Source organism: Symphalangus syndactylus, chromosome 3 (genome assembly GCF_028878055.3).
Source record: "Symphalangus syndactylus isolate Jambi chromosome 3, NHGRI_mSymSyn1-v2.1_pri, whole genome shotgun sequence".
Classification (NCBI taxonomy): domain Eukaryota; kingdom Metazoa; phylum Chordata; class Mammalia; order Primates; family Hylobatidae; genus Symphalangus; species Symphalangus syndactylus.
In genome coordinates, this window is record NC_072425.2 from 51,423,919 (window position 1) to 51,441,623 (window position 17,705).

The window sequence follows — 17,705 nt, forward strand, 5'->3', positions numbered from 1 at the left end:
CCCAATCCTCAGCTTACACAATGTACACAGCCTGTGCAGCATCTCACTCGGCACTTGCTATTTGCAATGAATGTGTGAAGGGACAGCTATATTACATCAGCAGAGAAATGGTGCACCTGAAGTCACAGGATAGATGTGCTGGTAATTATCCGAATGTAATTCACAGCAAACTTGAAGCAATTCAATTTGAAAAAATGTACCTCTGTGCACCACATGGTCATGGAGAGCCATGAAAGAGCCTCCAGGAAGCACAGAGCTCATCGATCCCATTAGATCTGCTCATAGCAGAGCCTTCTGTGTTTGGGTCAGGGATGTGACCAGAGATAAGCCAGATGAGAGTGGGCCAGGTGGGGACACAGGTGGCCACTTTGCAGCATCTGCAGTGATGGTGCAGCCAGCTTGCAGGAGCCCCACAGAGAAGCCAGCCTGGGCGCCACCCCACAATGGGACGCTGTAGCCATCCTCACTGTGCTATCACAGCCCAGGACATGGGCCACTATGCAGGGGAAAGCAGAGCCCTGGCCCGAGGCACTGGCAGCCTGAGGAGGCGTCTCCTCCAGTCCAAGTCCCAGGCACTGAGGCCCTGCACGCAGGTCCACACCAGGAGCACCCCATCCTACAGCTGTGGAGAGGCTAGGAGCAGCAGGAAGCGTGCCAAGACCCCAGCAGGACCTTAGCTCAAGTAGCCCAAAGCCCTCAGCCACACAGCCAGCCCCAGGAGCAGCCCGGTTCCACCTGCTTCCTTCCTCAGGGGTCACGGCTGCAGGAAGTCCAGCTGAGAGACTGCTGCTCCCTGCACTGACCTCACAGTGTAACCTACACCATGTGGCCCACTGAATCCCTTATGCACCACATACCAGTGCCCCCATGGACAAGGAGCTGCCAGGAGGAGCAGAGTCTCTGACAAACACGCAGCTCACTGCACCCCAGAGTTCCTGGCTCCGAGGGCCCACGCACCTTCCATGGTATCGCCAAGCCTCAGTTTCCACACCCGAGTCAGACCTCCGCAGGAACCTTCCGGAGCAGCCGCCCCTCCCACCTCTCTGCAACCCCCATCCAGGTGTGATCCACTTCCCTTTACTGAGACCCAGCCCGGCCTGGAGAAGTGAAGCTTGGGAAGAATCATCAGCCTGGAACTGGTGACTGATGGATATTTTCAACAGACGTGATGTATTCAGTAAAAAGCTTATTCAAAAGAAAGAAAAAACGGCGAGCACCTTTGTGGTCAGGACACATGAGCCGAGGGCTCTCCACCATGAACACACCAGATTTATTTCTGCTCAGGTGTTCACTGCAAATGCACAACTTTCTTACCACGCAATACTAACTGCCTTCTTCCTAGCCTCTCGTTCCCACTGGTCTTCCCCTTTGTGACTTTCTTTTCATCTGTTCCAGTGCAGACATTCCTGTCCTTCGTATCAAGTTGTCTGACTTAATGTCAACGTTTGTTCATGTTTTGTAACCAACAACAAAGACGTTTCTGTCTGTCTCTAGGCCCTGCACGAGGGTTCTCAGGCAGCAGTGTTGGCCCTGGGGCCCTCCCAGGCCAGGCTCTCACCACTTTCCCTCTCTAGCGTCCACTGCCCAATGCCCAGCAAACATGCCCTATCCCTGCAGGGGTGTCACCAAAGTCTGCTTGTCCAAGAACTTCTAACAGCCCCCGGCCCAGGGCAGCAGTGCCCCATAGAACATTCCAGGCCAGAAACGTCCTGCACTGTGCAAGACAAGAACCACTAACCACACTTGGTACCGAGCACTTGAAATATGGCCAGTGGGACTGAGAACGTGGATTTTAAATTTTAATTAATTTATATTTTAATAGCACCTGTGGGCAGTGGCGATTTTACTGGATGGCACAGACCTGAGAATCAAGTCAGAATAATCTAGATCTGTCCCACCTGCTGCACCTGTCCCCACACCCCACACAATTCCCATTCCATCACTGACCCCCTGGCATCGTCACCGTGGCCTCTCCTCCTACCACTGCACCTGGACCACTCCCACTCCTTTCTGCCTGTGCCTGTGGCCCTGTCTCTTCTGCCTCTCATTCCAGCCGGCTCAGCGCCCCCTCCAATGAGGCCCCGATGACACCCCAGCACAAAGGGGCACTTCTGCTGCCAGCCCCAACCCACTCCTCATCCACAGAGCTGAAGATGATGAGAAGAGCAGGAGGAAAAGAAGAGGCGGAAAGGTACACCCGACCCACCTTTCTAAGTGGAAAAGTCCCAGGTTCCGGAAACCCAATATAACAGCGCTCCCAAACAAAAGGAAAGGCAAAGATCCCAAACCCAAAGCCACCACACTGACACAAAGTCAGCAAGAGTCCGGCAAAGCAAGTAAGGCCTTTCTGACAAGTCAGAGGTCCTGGGTTGCTCTCTGCACACCCACCCTGAATTCCTGCACTGCACTGGCTCGGAGCTGCTAATCCCCTGGGTGCTGTGTTCTTGAGGGGACTCCCACTTAGGCCACCCCTGTGCAGACCCTAGGCAGATGTGGCCAGGCCGTGAGACCTCAGCTGCCCACACCTGCCTGGACGGCACCGCCGCACCCACTGGCCTTGCAGTCCCCTCCGGAGCAAGCCCCCTCAGCCCACTTTTGTTCTCAACCTTGGAAGCCGTGAGCTGCCAACACCTGCACCCACCACACCCCATCTGAGTCCCGCTTACCATCTCTTGGGCCACTTCATCTGGCGTCTCCTTCTCCAGGTCGAAGGTGAACTCTATGGCTCCATTGTCCTTGGGCTTTCCCTTCAGTTTCTTGGGGTCTTCCACCCAGAGCCTCAGGGCAATGGTGGACTTCCTGCCGTGGTCCTCCTCCGCGAGCTCAACCCTCACGCCCGTGTCCTCTGCGAAGAAGGCGTGGCTCAGCAGGTCTTTGATCTCGTACCTGGAGGGAGAGCGGCTGACAGGCAGAGGCATGGGCGCCAGGGCCTCCATGCCCAGGCTCCTGTGGCCACGTGCACCAGGGTAAGGACAAGCATACCTGCAGGCGCCTGAGGCCAGGCCTCATGTCTCAGCACTCCCAGGGGTGAAGAAAAGATTTCAGTGAATCCAGTCTTACTATTAACACATAGTGTTTTAAGACTTCCTTTATTCTCCCTCATTATAAAAAAAAACATGCTCATAAAAGATTCAATGATACAAAAGAGGATCTGGAAAAACATTAGGCCTCCCGTTATGCAAATACAGCCCCTGTGGATGTGCTAGCCAGCTTTCAATTGTCAGAAGACACAACTGAAACATTTTAGTGTTTAGTCCTGGGTAGGTCTAAAATGGACACAGAAGCGGAGCCCTCACACTCTGAGCTCCCTGCACCCAGTGCCATGAAGCAGTGACCTTGTCAAGGGGGCTTCCTTCAGGACGCTGGCCAGATGACAGGGAGCAGGGCAGAGGGCGAGCTGGAGAAAAGTGAGGACCTGCAGAACCAGGGGGCCCCAGCCAGACCCAGCCTCAAAGGCTCTTTGCAGGGATCCGGGAGGGCAGGCCACAGTGTGTTGCCATGGTGACCACTTCGGGGCTCTGCAGGGCTTGGCCACCCAAAGAAGACTCCTTAACTACTAACCTATAACCCCCTTTACCCTATAACTGCAACCACACAGCACACACTCTTTGGGGCCTGGCTTCCTCTGTGTGTGCTCCAGAGTCACCTGTGTGGTTTCGGGTATCCACAGTCTGTCCCTGCTTACTGCTGTGGGGTGTCACGTCAGATGGTGGGTGTACTCCAGTGTGAGGGCGAGGGAAAGCTAAGGAAGCACCCCCAGCCTTCCACCTGACCAACAGGGAAGGACAGGCCCTGCTTGGAGGTGGGGAGCTGGCTTTGTGGAGCGGTTCCAGGCCTGCTGTTTTTGAGAAGGGTCAAACAACCAGGTCCATGAAATACACGTCAGGGCTCAAAAGGGAGGCCCACACCTAGAGCCCTTGGTGCGGGGATGTTCTTCAAGGCATGGGAGTTATGCAGAGAGGAGCAGAGGGGCTGGGGAAGCCCCAGGCGCTCAGCCACTACAGGCTGGGTCCTGGAGGAGCGGCCAGCCAAGGACAGGACTGTCTCAAAGCCAAGGAGGGAGTTTTCCCCAAAGCCAAGGAGTGGGTTCCCAGATGGCCGACAAGGACGTGAGGGCCTGGCCTCCTGGCCTGGTGTCACCCACACGCACCCAGGGCCGACATGCTCACCAGCCCCTGCTAACGTGCCCCAGACACCCTGGCCTGAGCCTGCCTGTCTTGAAGTCCTCTCATCAAGAACACAGCTCTCAATGCCAGCTGGAATGAGTTCAGCTGGAGATGGACCCCAGAACCCAAGGCCCTTTAGGGGAACTCACCTTTCCTCCTTGTTTTTGCAGATACACTCCCCAATAATCTCCTTGATTTCGGGATCGTGCACTTTCTCAAAGCTGGCCGGCTTGATACCCTGACAGGGAGAGAGCAGAGTTACCTGACCTGACCGGCCACTGGAAGGCGAGGCCTCCACCACAGTGGGAGGAACTCCCACGCCCAGCCACGGCAGGACACGGGCATTGGACTTAACCTGCACAAACTACTAGAAAACTGGGCAAAATATGCGAAACGGATGACAGGGCAGCGCCAAACGCAGGCTCTGGGAGAAAGGGACACAATCCCCCATGGCCCCAGCTCACTGCCCAGAGCAGTTCCCAGACAAGGCACCGTAACCCAGCAGAGCCCTGCGGCCCCACTGAGTTGAGGGGTACAGCTGAGTTCAGGGAGGCTGAGGAGGCCACAGGCAGAGTTCCAGAAAGAAGAGAACACACAGCAAAAAAAAAGAGCCCCAAGTATCTGCACCTGGGTACCCTCCAGCCTTTGCTGAGGACCAGACCACAAAACCACATGTGCATTGTCAATGCCACAGGGCCGGGTGAAGAACCACAGGGAGCTGCAGGCAGGGCAATTCGCAGAGTTCACACAGGTCAGGATGTGTACAATGTACGGCATCCAATCAAAAATTACTAGAAATGCTGAGATGTAAGAAAATGTGACCCACAACCCTGCAGAAAAGCCAGCCAACAGAAAGAGACCTACAAATGAGAGGGGCTGCAACTTGTAGACAAGCAGGTTAAAACTCTTTACAGATACATACAAGTAGTAAAGGAAAATGAACATAAAAAATGAGAGATAAAAACAGAACCAAATAGAACTCAAGATGAAAAGCCCATCTGAATTGAACGCTTCACCGCAGCAGACTGACAGCAGATTATACACTGTAGAAAAAAGACGAGTGAACCTGAAGATGTGGTGCAGCAGAGGAAGATGGTCACTGAGGCTCTATTCTGTTCATTTCAGAATCTGAAATGCTACCAAGGTCACATATGCACATGACATCCATAAAACTGGAATCCCAAAAAGGATAAGGGGACATAAAAAAAAGACTTGAAGAAATAATGGCTTAAAATTTCACAACTTTGATGGAAACTCTACGCCCATAGATGGAGCAAGATAAAGCAGAGCTGGGAATAAATTGGAGAATTCTGTGAAACCGCTGCAATTCCCTTCCAAGTCTCCCCTCCCCACTGCTTGAAGCCAGGAGCCTGATCTCCTACCATTCAGAAACTTCTTGGGTCACCCTACGTCTGTCAAAGCCACCATCACCCCAGCCACAACACACTGCACACCTCCACCTCAGCTACAGAATTTGACACTGGGGTTAACACCTCAAATGCAGCAGCCAGTCTCTGGAACAGTGTTGATCAGAGCTTCACCGAACCTCCCAACCACGAGGGCCCCTGTGCCAGGAGGCTAGCAGAGGCAGTGCCATGATGCGGTGGATGGGACGCCTCCCACAGAGCCGGGCCTTTCTAACCACACCTGGGCTTCCTCCCCACACTTCCTCCTTGAGGGTGCAGGAGCACTATTTGTGGTCACTGCTGCTGGCCAAGGGCCAGGCCATGCGGCTTTGTTGCAGGGGGGTGCAGGTGGCAGCCTGAGGGACAGTGGCTCCTCGCCCAGCCAATGGCTTGCATGAAGGGAGCAGAGGGCAAGCCCTGCAACCCGACTCGAACCTCAGAAGCAGCAGGGTGGGGCCAGGTGCTGCTTGCAATATGCTAGGTTGTTTTGTGTTGAAAGTGGAGTAAGACAGCGTATGAGCAACTAATTTTAAAAAATTTTAAACACAATGAGGGTACCAACTATCACATTCTTCCTCCTTCAACACGATTTAGCCTTCAAAAGCTTCACCTGACTCTTAATATAGAGAACATAAAGCATAAGTTTTCCCAAGGTCAGGGAGGAGGGTGGGGACACGCCCACCTGCCCTGGGTGCTGGAGTCCGCAGCCTGGGGCAGACACAGGAGTGAAGAACCTAAGGGGCTCTGCCCAGTAGTGTACACCCCCAGGGTCGAGGAGCACCACCAGCCCCTGGGATGGCTTCGGGACAGACCACCATCCACCCTCCACAGTGAACCCAGGGGCCCTCCCGTCCCACACCAGCACCCCAAGGCCTGGCAAATGGAGCTCTTGACCTCTGGAGTGCCCCACTTCCTCCTGCTGCAGACCATCCCTGCCTCCCTGGAGGGCCGCTGCACACAGCCAGCAGGTCCCCATGCCTTCCAGGACCCATGGAAAACTGTGCACCTGTCTGTGAAGTTTCTGACCCAGGCCCACAGGTGAGTCAAGGACTCTGTCTGCCCTCCCACTTCCTCAGGGGCACACAGGAGGGGCTCAGAACAACCAAGTGACTGATGATTTACAACAACCAAGGGACAGAAATGCAGGTAATCTGCAAGGAGGGCTCAGGATGGAGGGATGGGTCAGGGTAAGGCTGCACAACTGCTGAGGACCACAGCCCCTGGTGCACCTGCAGAAGCAGCCATGGCCCCGCAAAGCAGCACTGAGGGGCAGCGCGGCCCCACCCAGTCAGGTGGCACGTGGAGACAGCAGGGACTGCAGGGATCAGGGCAGCCTGGGCCCTCAGTGCGGATGCTGCGTGTCAGGGACAGCTCTGCAGGCCCCTGGGCTTCACAACAAGACGGACGGTGCAGAAAACAGGCACAGAAAGAATCGGCCCGGCCATTCCACTTCCAGATGTTTTGTTTGCATTCCCTCCACCCAGCAGGGCCACCACAGAGGGAGGACAAGACAGATCTGTTTATGCAGCTGAAGCCGTCCAATTAAAGAAAAAAATCACAGCGACAGCAAAACAGGGATTAATGTTCCTAGCTGCCTAGCGCTGACGATGGCCTAGAGACACACTTGGTGTAGGGGTGACTGGTTTAGCTGAAAAAGGAATCAAACCATTGTTTCAAAATAAAGAAGACAGGAAACCAGGCAGCCATGGGCGGCTCAGAGTGTGAGCACTGGGGATGGGTGGCCTAGGCAAGCCTCCAGGCAGGGGGCTATGGTGAAGCTGCAGCCTCTCTGAGCCTCAGTTTCCCCACCGTCCCTGCTGTGAGAGCGACAACCTCCATGGCTAAGCACTGCCTACAGTGCCCCATGCACCACCATCACTTCAGGTAGGAGACCTTGAGTGACCACCCCGCTACTAAGCCTCAGTTTCCCCCTCTGTAAAATGGCCAATCTCCTCAGTTTCCTCCTCTGTAAAATGGCCAAGCTCCTTACACAGCTGCCAGGATGGCTTTACAGAGGCACATGGAGCCCAGCCCAGGGCACGGCCCAAGGCCTCTGTGTCCATATTAATTAACCAAGGGGCCAGGTGGACTCACACAGGTGACCTTGCGGTAGATCTGGGCCGCGTTCTGGCACTCCGAGTAGGGGTACTCTGAGGTGGCCATCTCCAGCATGCACATCCCAAAGGCATAGACGTCCACGGACTCATCGTAGTGCTCCTCGTACATCTCGGGCGCCATGAACTCGGGAGTACCTGTGCCCGGGAGCAACAGACGCAGCGGTCAGCTGGCCACGGGCCCAGGAAGAGCTGGAGCCAGTGTCCCGGGAGCTTTGGCTGCCCAGAGCCCCATGTACCCTCCACATCCCATGGCACACTCAGAACACTTGGACCCCAAGGCCAGCCCTGCCCCTCACTTGGGACACAGATGTGGTTCCAAAAGTTCCACCTGGAACCATAGGAGTCCAGGGTTAGAAATCAGGTGACAGAGCCATCCCCTGCTCATAAGCTGGGAGACTATGACTCCCCAGGGGATGGGGTCTGGGCCTGGAAGGAGGCAAAACCCTGAGCACGCCCTCGCCTACGGACACTATGATCCTGCCACAGGCTTGGCCGCAGCCACATTCAGACACCCTAGAGCAGAAAGAACTTGGGTTGCTACAGAGCTACCTAAAGCCGCAAAACCCCTACATGTCCCAAAGCAGGGAAAGGCTGGGTACACTCAGCCCACCCCTACAACTGTCACGCAGCATGTACAACAATCAGCATCACTGAAGACAGTGTCCCTGAATGGGAGTGGGGTAAAAAATGGTACCCACCTGACAGAACCACAGAGTTGCTAAGATGGGAACTGTATGTGGCTCTTAAACACAAGAGATGCAAAAACAGTGTCTTCACTGAATTTTGAAGGACATGGCAAAGCTATGACAGGCTGAGCAAAATGAGCATGAGGCTAGACGTGCTGGCTGGCCTCACCTATGCAAAACCAAACTCCCAGGGCAAGATGATGTCTGCAGGGGGTGAGGGCTGATTTTTCTTTTACTTATATTGGTCTGGGGTCTCTCTATAATAAGCTTTTGCTTTCATAATACAGCAACTGTAAAGGCCTTTTTATTAAAATAAGTCCAGTTGCGTGTCTGTCACTCTGAATGCAAAGAAAGGGGACTAGAGACTTCAGTACGGCTGCTTTTAACGTCTAGATATTTGTCGACTTTGGAAGGTCTTCAAAATGTTCTAGTTTCTTTTTAAAAGCTCATGCTAACTAATTAGTGCGTTTTAAAAGTACGTGTTTTGTTTACCCGTCATTTCAATTTAAACTGTGTTACTTTTTTTTTTTGAGATGGAATCTCACTCTGTCCCCCAGGCTGGAGTGCAATGGTGTGATCTCGACTCACTGCAACCTCCACCTCCCAGGTTCAAGCAATTCTTCAGCCTCCCAAGTAGCTGGGACTACAAGCATCCACCACCATGCCCAGCTAATTTTTTTGTATTTTTAGTAGAGATGGGGTTTCACCACGTTGGTCAGGCTGTTCTTGAACTCCTGACCTTAAATGATCCGCCTGCCTCGGCCTCCCAAAGTGCTGGGATTACAGGTGTGAGCCACCGTGCCTGGCCACTCTTTTTTAAAGTTAACATTTTTGATAAATATTGGGACAAGAATATGGTCTAGGTTTCCGTCTTAGACACACAGAACTCTGGAAGAACCCATGAGAAACAACAGGAGCTGAATGGAGGGGCCTGGCGCTGGGAACTTTTATTCTTTTGGGTTTTTTAACTACATGATTATACTGAAAATTTGCTGCACTAGCAATTTTTTTTTTTTTTTTTTTTTTTTTGAGACAGGATCGTGCTCTGTCGCCCAGGCTTGAGTGCAGTGGCATGAACACAGCTCACTGCAACCTCGACCTCCCAGTCTCAACCAGTCCTCCCACCTCAGCCTCCCAAGTAGCTGGGACCACAGGTGTTCACCACGCCGCACTAATTTCTTTATCTTTCTTTTCTTTCTCTCTTTCTCTCGCTCTCTCTCTCTTTCCTTCCTTCCCGTTTCCTTTTTTTTTTTTGTAGAGACAGGGGTCTCACTACATTGCCTAGGCTAGCCCCGAACTCCTGAGCTTAAGCAATTCTCCTGCTTCAGCCTCATTCTCTAGGAGCCTGAGCAGCTGAGGACACTCCTGGTTGCGGCCTCTCTAACCAAAGCTTCCTGGACTCCAGCTGAGCAAAAGCTGCGGTGATGAGGACAGCCCACAGAGCTGGGCAACTACGCGGGTCACAAGGTCTCCCCACTGTGCCTGCTGGAAACACCTGGCCTTCATCTCGACCTGATCCAGCAACTCGAAACCTGGTTTCCAAGAAGGCAAAGAGCCGCCCAGGCAGAGGAAGCCGAGAGGCTCTGCCGGGCAGGCCGCTTCACAGTGGGCTGTGCTTCTTCTTCCAGGAGTGTTCACTCCTGAGTGGGAGATCCCAAGCCTCCCTCTTGCCACCCGACTGCACCCGGGGTTTGAGACCTGGGTTCCTACCACTTCTGAGGCCAAATTTGCAAAATCTGCCCAGAAAGTACACAGAGGTCAAAGCCCTGGGCATGGGCTCTCCACAGTCCTGGGACCCTGCTCTCAGCCCCTCCAGGAGGGAGTAGAGACCCTCACCTATATACCCATTTCACAGATGGAGAAACTGAACCCTGGGTCAGCCCCTACGCTCCACCACTCAGCTCCCCCAGAATGCCAGAGGCTTTGTGTCCACAGGGCCACCCCCGGGCAGCCACCTTGCCCCAGATGTCACATTCTGAACACACTTCCCAAACCAAAGCAGCTCTGGAGTCTCATTTTCCCCACACCTGCCAAGTTCTGTCCTCAAACATGCAGCAGAACTAAGAATTCACAAAGCCCCAAGATCGACTGCTCCCTGTCCTGCCCTCACATTGGGGGCACACTGGGTCTTCATTAACATGGGGGAGCCTCTCCCAGTCTGATCCGATCGGGTCCCATCTGGGCTTCCTGAGCCCTGACCCACGCTGCTTGCCCTGCACATGTTGCAGCTTTCCCATCATCCTGGCCCCAGAAACAGCTGCTCCACAGCCACCCATGCATTCTTTTCAAAGCCCGTGGAGGTCCCCACCCAGGACCAGTGTACACTTCACACCCACTGTGCCAGGAGCACACCTGGGGCCAGGTACATGGCACAACGCAGACCCCTGGTCTCTGCAAAGAAGCTCCAGGCCAGCTGCCCCTAGGGGCGAGGGCATCTCGCCCCAAAAGAAGGCTGGGAAGGCTTCTCACAGGAGGGGCACTGCTCTGAGGCCTGAAATGCCCAACAAACTGAATTAATTCCTCGGCGCCCTGCTCCTGTCCTGTGCACAACGCCTGCTCTGTGCCCCGCCCTGCAGGTATGTGGATTCCCCAGATACTCCAAGTTCTCACTTCCTTGGGCCTCACAGCCTGGGTGGCACCTCCCTGCCCACTGAGAGCTCCAGTGTCACTGGCCACAAACCTCCCAAGTTCCTCTGTGGTCAGGGCAGCTTCCCTCTCCCGAGTGCCCACAGTGCCCACACACACCACGAGCATCGGCACCCAGCCCACCTCCCCTGCTAGACAATCAGAGCTGGCACCCAAGCCACAGCCACGGAGGGAACACAAAGACCATCTGGGGCCAGAGTTGGACAAGGCAGGGGCAGCAGGGGAGGGAGGGAGCCAAGTCAGCTGTCCCAGCCCAAGTGGCCCAGGAATCCAACGAGTGGGCAGGCCCTCCAGCTGAGCTACAAAAGGCTTGGCGGGGTAGCCCAGACACCCCAGCCCGAGGCTCCCGCACCCAGACGCTCCTCCCACTGGGTCTCCTGCACCAGGTCTGAACAAAACTGGATGCTTGCCAGCCCTCAATGCTGCCCAGCTTCTCATGTGCTCCCAGGGCCTGGGGAGGAAAAGCAGGTTTACCTATCACACTTTTGGCAAATGATGCTCTTTTGAGAGTGGCCAGGCCCAAGTCGCCAATCTTCACAGACCCAGTCGGTCCGGTGATAAAAATATTGTCACATTTCAGGTCTCGGTGGATGATGGGCGGCGTCCTTGTGTGCAGGAACAGCAGGCCCTTCAGGATCTGCCGGCACCAGCTGCGGAGAACCTTGGGCTTCATCACCTTGAACCGCTTCAGGTACCTGCAGGGGTTCACGGGCACAGCTCACCAAGCAGCTCGCCGGCAGCGGCCCCCTAGCAAAGCCCCCACCTAACACTGCTCAGGCCTAGTACAAAGTCCATTCCCGTGCACAAAGCACACACCTGTGATGGGTAGTGAAGGAGACGGAAGGGCTGGACAGTTTCGCCCTGGAGCCAGGACCCTGAGCAGGCAGCCGGCTGGGCTCACGACCCTCTTGCTCCCCTCATGCCAAGGACCTGGCTACTAAAGCTCATACTAAGCTCCATCTTGACCTCACTGAGAGATGGTGCCAGGCTGACTTGTAAGTTGCCCAAGGCAGGACGGAGTCCCAGCCAGCAGATGCTCAGGTGAAGGGGTGAGGGTTATGAAAGCCCAGGGCCCGTCAGAACCACAGGGGCCAGGTGGGGCTCTCTCTGCCACTGGCCACCTGTGTGGCCTGCCCTGAGCTGTGCCGTGGGAGGAGGTAGGTGGGTGAAGCTGAGAAAAGGGCTCTCCTCTTGCAGTGCATCCACCTATGAGGGAAACTGCCTGGCTGAGGGGCACTGAGGCTCGGCCCAAGGCTGCAGGTTCCAACGGTTGAAATGGACCCAGGATACAGCACCAGGCGGGGAGCCCTCACCCCCACAGTGCAGACCGGGGCTTTAGTGAGCAGCAACAGGCTGACGTGGCCACCCCACTCCCAAGCCCTCACTAACCACCTTCATGTCCTTGGAATCCCACAGTCCCCACTGTGCACCCTGCCCAGCCTGCATCCTGAGCCTGAGGATGTGCCGGGCTGGCTCCCAGGCGGAAACAGAACCCCAGCCAGAAACAAGGCCCAGACACCACAGGCAGATCAACCATCTCCCTGGGAAGTAAACCACCTCCTGGCATCCCACGCAGGAAAGAGGAGACAGCCTCCCACAGGCACCAGCCCAGCAGCCCAAGACCTCACCCCCAGCTATGGTGGCCCTGCACCCATGCCAGGACCCGCCCCAGCCCTCAGGAAGTGGAGCTTACGTCTTCAGCGTCCCTGAGGTCATCAGCTCGGTCACCAGCACAATGCACCGCTTGCCCTTGGCGCTAGACTCCCAGAAGTCGTAGAAGCGCACGATGTTGGGGTGCTGCAGGCCTTTCAGCATCTCAGCCTCTTCCTTGAACCGCTGCCGCTCCAGCTTGGTGAGCTTCCGGTCCTAGAGGGCAAGAGACATGCTAAGTGGGCAAGAGATGAGACACAGAAGGGGACGCACATCCCAGCGGCGCCACGCAGTAGGACCAGCCCTTCCCATACCCAAAGGCAGCTGAGTGGCTACGACAGAAGGGCACGCAGACACTGGCACCACAACTGCTGACTCCTTAGCCCCCACAACTGTGGACACAGCCCCCAAAAAGAGACCTCAGCAAAAAGACACCCTAGGAAGCCGAAGAGGTCTCACAAATCCACACAGCCACACTTGAGCACTTTTTCCAAAAATACACCTCTGAGGCCTTTGCCTCCTCCACAATCACTCACTTTCTGTGTGTTTGTGAAAAGAATGCATCATCAGTTTACTTCTAATGTATACACAACTCAGAAGAAGTGCTCACGGCCCAGTGGATTAGAACAGAGAAGACGTGGACAGGTGAATGAGATAAGAGCTGAGAATGGAGGGAAGAGAAAAGCCCCAGCAGAGCCAAACTGACCAGCCAGCAGCCCAGAGGGCAGCTCAGGCCCTCCTGTGCAGGAGGACACAGCAGACACCTCTCCAGACCCTTGGGCCACTGTGTCTGCACAAGCCAGCAGAACCAATCATTGACCTAAGTTTAAAATAGAAAACAGCAAACAAATGCCACCATCATCACCTGGGAACCCTGGTCAGGTGCATGCCCCACACGCCCGCTCTGCCCACCATCCCACAAGGGGACCACCAACCCCAGGCACCACATTCAAACACCCCTCAGCACTGGTCAAACTCCCGCCGCCTGCCCAACCTCCGCCTCTCCCCTCTGACTCCCACCACCCCGTCTGAGCTCACCCATCCCTCGCCACCCTGTCTCCCACCTCATCCCTCACTGCAGTCCCCCTGGATCCTGGCCCTTCCCTTCCCCCAAATACTTCAATAGATTCTCTCCACAGAGGGCTCAGAATAAATCCAGGGAGCCCGCATGGCCCCGAAGGCTCCATGTGCTTCCAACTTCCCCTCACAAGGTGACAGCCATGTCCAAAGGCCCAGCCAAGGCCTCTCCTCCTGCTGCACACGTGCCACGCCCTTCTCACCTCCACCCAAGGTCCTGCCCCCAGGATCACCTCCTCATCTTGGTCCAATGAACCTACAGAGCAATGCCTGCCTCCGTTCCACCAATTCCCATGGGAACGTCAGAAAAGAAACATGTATTTTCAGAAGGAAACCAGAAACATAACTAAACACAGAACAGCAAAATTCTGGGGAATTCTAAACAGACAGAAAGCAGGTAAATCTGGACAGATCAAGGGAGAGATCAGAGTGAAAGTAAATGCAAGCCAAGACCCCTGGATCCTTCCGGAAAGGCCCAAAGAACGTCAAGCCAGACTCCAAAGCAGAGAGAAGTGGGCGGCAGGATCGCAACACGGGTCATCTTGGGAAAAAAAATTACATCCCAAATGCAGCTGCACCCATGAGACCCTTCTTCCTCCATCAACCCGCCAGACCCCTCCCCACAGCACACACCCTCATGGGCCCCTTCATTCCAGTGTGGGACTGCGCAGTGGCTATCACCACACGGCCAGGCAATACCCAGAGAAGCCACTGTCATGATGGGGCCAACCCAGAAAACAAATAATTCAGAGACCAACGGCAATTCCCAAAAAAATCTAATTAATGTTCCCATAAAGATTCAAGAAGTTGACACAAGTAATTAAAATCAAGCTTCTATTTAGAAAGGAACACTCCAGAAAGAGCTCTTGCAAATTATCACAGGGATGGGGACTGCCCTTACTAACAAGCTCAGTGTTTTAGAAATAAGATATTCCATAATCCATTGAAACATTAAGTACAAAAAAGTTCATGTTTAATCCAGACAATAAAATGGAAACATGTTCTACTCATCAAAAACTATTCTTTAAGCTACGTGCGGTGGCTCACGCCTGTAGTCCCAGCTACTCGGGAGGCTGAGGCAGAGGATGGCTGGAGCCCAGAAGCTCAAGATCAGCCTGGGTAACACAGCAGGATCCCATCTCCAAAAAAATGGTTATTTATTTAAGTCAAGTCACAAACTGGGAAAAACTATTCTCAATACATATATCTGACAAAGGACTCAGATCCAAAATGTATACAGAACTCCTGTAATTTAATAATAAACATATAGAACAGATACTTCACCAAAGACACAGAAATGGCCAACAGCACACGGAAAGGGGCTGAGCATCATCAGTCGCTGGGAGAATGCCAACAAAGACCGCACTGAGATACACCCCACACCCACCAGAAGGGCTAAATTAAAAGATGGATACGGCCGAATGCAGTGGCTCACGCCTGTAATCCCAGCACTTTGGGAGGCCGTGGCGGGCAGATCACGAGGTCAGGAGATTGAGACCATCCTGGCTAATACAGTGAAACCCCGTCTCTACTAAAAATACAAAAATTTAGCCTGGCATGGTGGCGGGCGCCTGTAGTCCCAGCTACTCAGGAGGCTGAGGTAGGAGAATGGCGTGAACCCAGGAGGCAGAGCCTGCAGTGAGCTGAGATTGCACCACTGCACTCCAGCCTGGGCAACAGAGCGAGACTCTGTCTCAAAAAAAAAAAAAAAGGTGGATACTTCCAGCTGCTGGGAGGCTGGAGAACAGTGGGCCCCACCTGGCACACTGCTACCAGGAGTTCAGGTGGCGCAGCCCTCAGAGGAGGGCTTGGCAGGGTTCACACCTGCTCTGTGTCCAGCCACTCCCCTCCCGGGATCCATCTGGGAGGAAGGAAAACATAAGTCCATAAAAAATGGACTTGGATATTGGAAGCAGCATAATTCATCATAGCCCCACCTGGAAACCACCAAAATGTTTGGGGCCAGGTGAATGAACCGTGCTGCACCCATCCAAATGGGACGATGGCTCAGCAGCAAAAAGGAGCACACTCCTGCCTCTCAGCAGCACAGGTGAAGGCCAAAGGCATCGGACTGAACAAAAGAAGCCAAACAAAAGAATATGTCTGGTAGGACCCCATCTTCATGTGAAACTCTGGAAAAGACAGACTAATATCTGGGGGATGCCATCAGAGTAATGGTTACCTCTGGGGTGGGTAGAAGTGGGAGCCAAGAGATCTTGGGGTGGGGGGTGACGGAGAAATGTTCCACATCATAACAGAGCACGTGGGCTCCACCTCTATGTGCATTTGTCAGAGCTCAACTTGCACACTTAAGTTCTGTGTGTTTCATTATATGTAAATTATCCTTCAATTTTTCATATGTAAAAACAAAAAAAAAAAAAAAAAAAAGGAAAAAAATCCAAAGACCAAATGAGAGAAGTAGAAGAAAGAAAATAGAATAGAAACATTAAGAGACATGGAAGAACTGCCTGGAAGTCAAACTATGTCAAAAGGATTCTAAGAACAGACACCATGAAGTATAAACAGATAGTAGAATAGCATTTCCCTGAGCTGGAAGGAGAACGATTTAGAATAAAATGGCCCACCAAGGCCAGGTCAGAGTAAATGAACAGCCCACCTCTAGGCTGTTCTAGTGAAATGTCAGAACCCTGAGCAAGTCCTACCTGCAAAGGAACAGCCCAGGTGGGCGGCGAGTCTAATCGGAGATACTGGGTGCAGATGGTGGGGACGGTGTCCTCAAAGTGCTAACTCGGAATTCTATACCCTGTCAAATGGACACCAAGCCAGGCGGTCCAGACTCATTTTCAGACATGCAGGAGCTCAAAGTTAACTTCCCATGCAGTCTAGGTGGAACAAGTTACTGGAAGAAATGTTTCCACAACACACAATACAACATAACACAACAGAAAGACATGTACCCAGGGTGACCCTCGAGGTCCCTGGGGGTGAAGGAAGCTGGAGAGGAGATGGCAGTGCTCAGCTAGGCCAGTTCGCCCAGGAAGCCTTCTCTGGGAAACAGCATGTCAGTTTACAATTCCCTTTCTGTGCGCCTGGTCCTTAATTCTAGAGGAAACTCACAGGATCATTTATAGCACAAGTTATTTTTGCCAGTATTTTAGCACCAACAGTAACGTGTAAAAGATTTCATTGTAGTTTCAGAGCAAAATGTTCACATTCCAAATGACTAAGAAAAAACGGGAAGTAGGGGGGCGTACCCTCCATGCACTACAGTCTTCATTTTTCACAGCAGTTACCTACTGAAGTTGATACATTTAAGACACGAAAGTCAGAAATGGTTAACAATGGTGCCTCTTAGAGGTGGGCTTGGAAGGGAAGAGGATCTCATTTTATATTCCACGCCACACGACTATTTTAATCAATGTGGCATATTGCTTGGTAATTTTTATGGCAGGGGAGATAGGGTCTCACTCTGTCACCCAGGCTGGAGTGCCATGGTGTGATCAAAGCTCACTACAGCCTCAATTTCCTGGGCTCAGGTGACCCTCCCACCTCAGCCTCTTGAGTAGCAGGGACTACAGGCACATGCTACCACACTGGCTAATTTTATTTTTTTAGAGATGGCGGTCTATGTTGCCCAGGCTGCTCTTGAACTCCTGGGCTCAACAGATCCTCCTGCCTTGGCCTCCCAAAAGTGCTGGCATTACAGGTGTGATCCACCATGCCCAGCCTGCTTGTTACTTTAACAGTCGGTTAGTGTGTCCCCCTCTGAGCCCTGCCCAGAGCCCACCTACACGGTATGCTGCCCCCACAGAGCCTGTCCACATCCTTATCACCTGTTTGCTGACCTCGGGTTGGCCTGCATTACAGGAGCAACTCCATGAACATCTGTGGACTGAATTCATTCATTAACCTACTAGGAAGGCTCACAGTCAACAAGCCAGGGCAGGAAGAATGCACCTGATCCCTAAGCGATTTCCAAATCCTACCAGGCTCACA

General features: G+C 53.5%; 1 protein-coding gene across 14 annotated transcripts in view; it reads right to left on the reverse strand.

Annotated features, from left to right (window-relative positions):
* WNK2 (WNK lysine deficient protein kinase 2) overlaps nucleotides 1–17,705 on the reverse strand; it is a 132,082-nt gene that overhangs the window by 77,849 nt on the left and 36,528 nt on the right. For all 14 annotated transcript variants that reach the window (XM_055271895.2, XM_055271886.2, XM_063636223.1 and 11 more), the window contains exons 3-7: nucleotides 12,715–12,887; nucleotides 11,496–11,716; nucleotides 7,667–7,824; nucleotides 4,316–4,404; nucleotides 2,667–2,886 (exon numbers count right to left, since the gene is read on the reverse strand). In XM_055271895.2, the coding sequence (XP_055127870.1) occupies nucleotides 2,667–2,886; nucleotides 4,316–4,404; nucleotides 7,667–7,824; nucleotides 11,496–11,716; nucleotides 12,715–12,887 (861 nt within the window). The remainder of the gene's footprint in view (nucleotides 1–2,666; nucleotides 2,887–4,315; nucleotides 4,405–7,666; nucleotides 7,825–11,495; nucleotides 11,717–12,714; nucleotides 12,888–17,705) is intronic.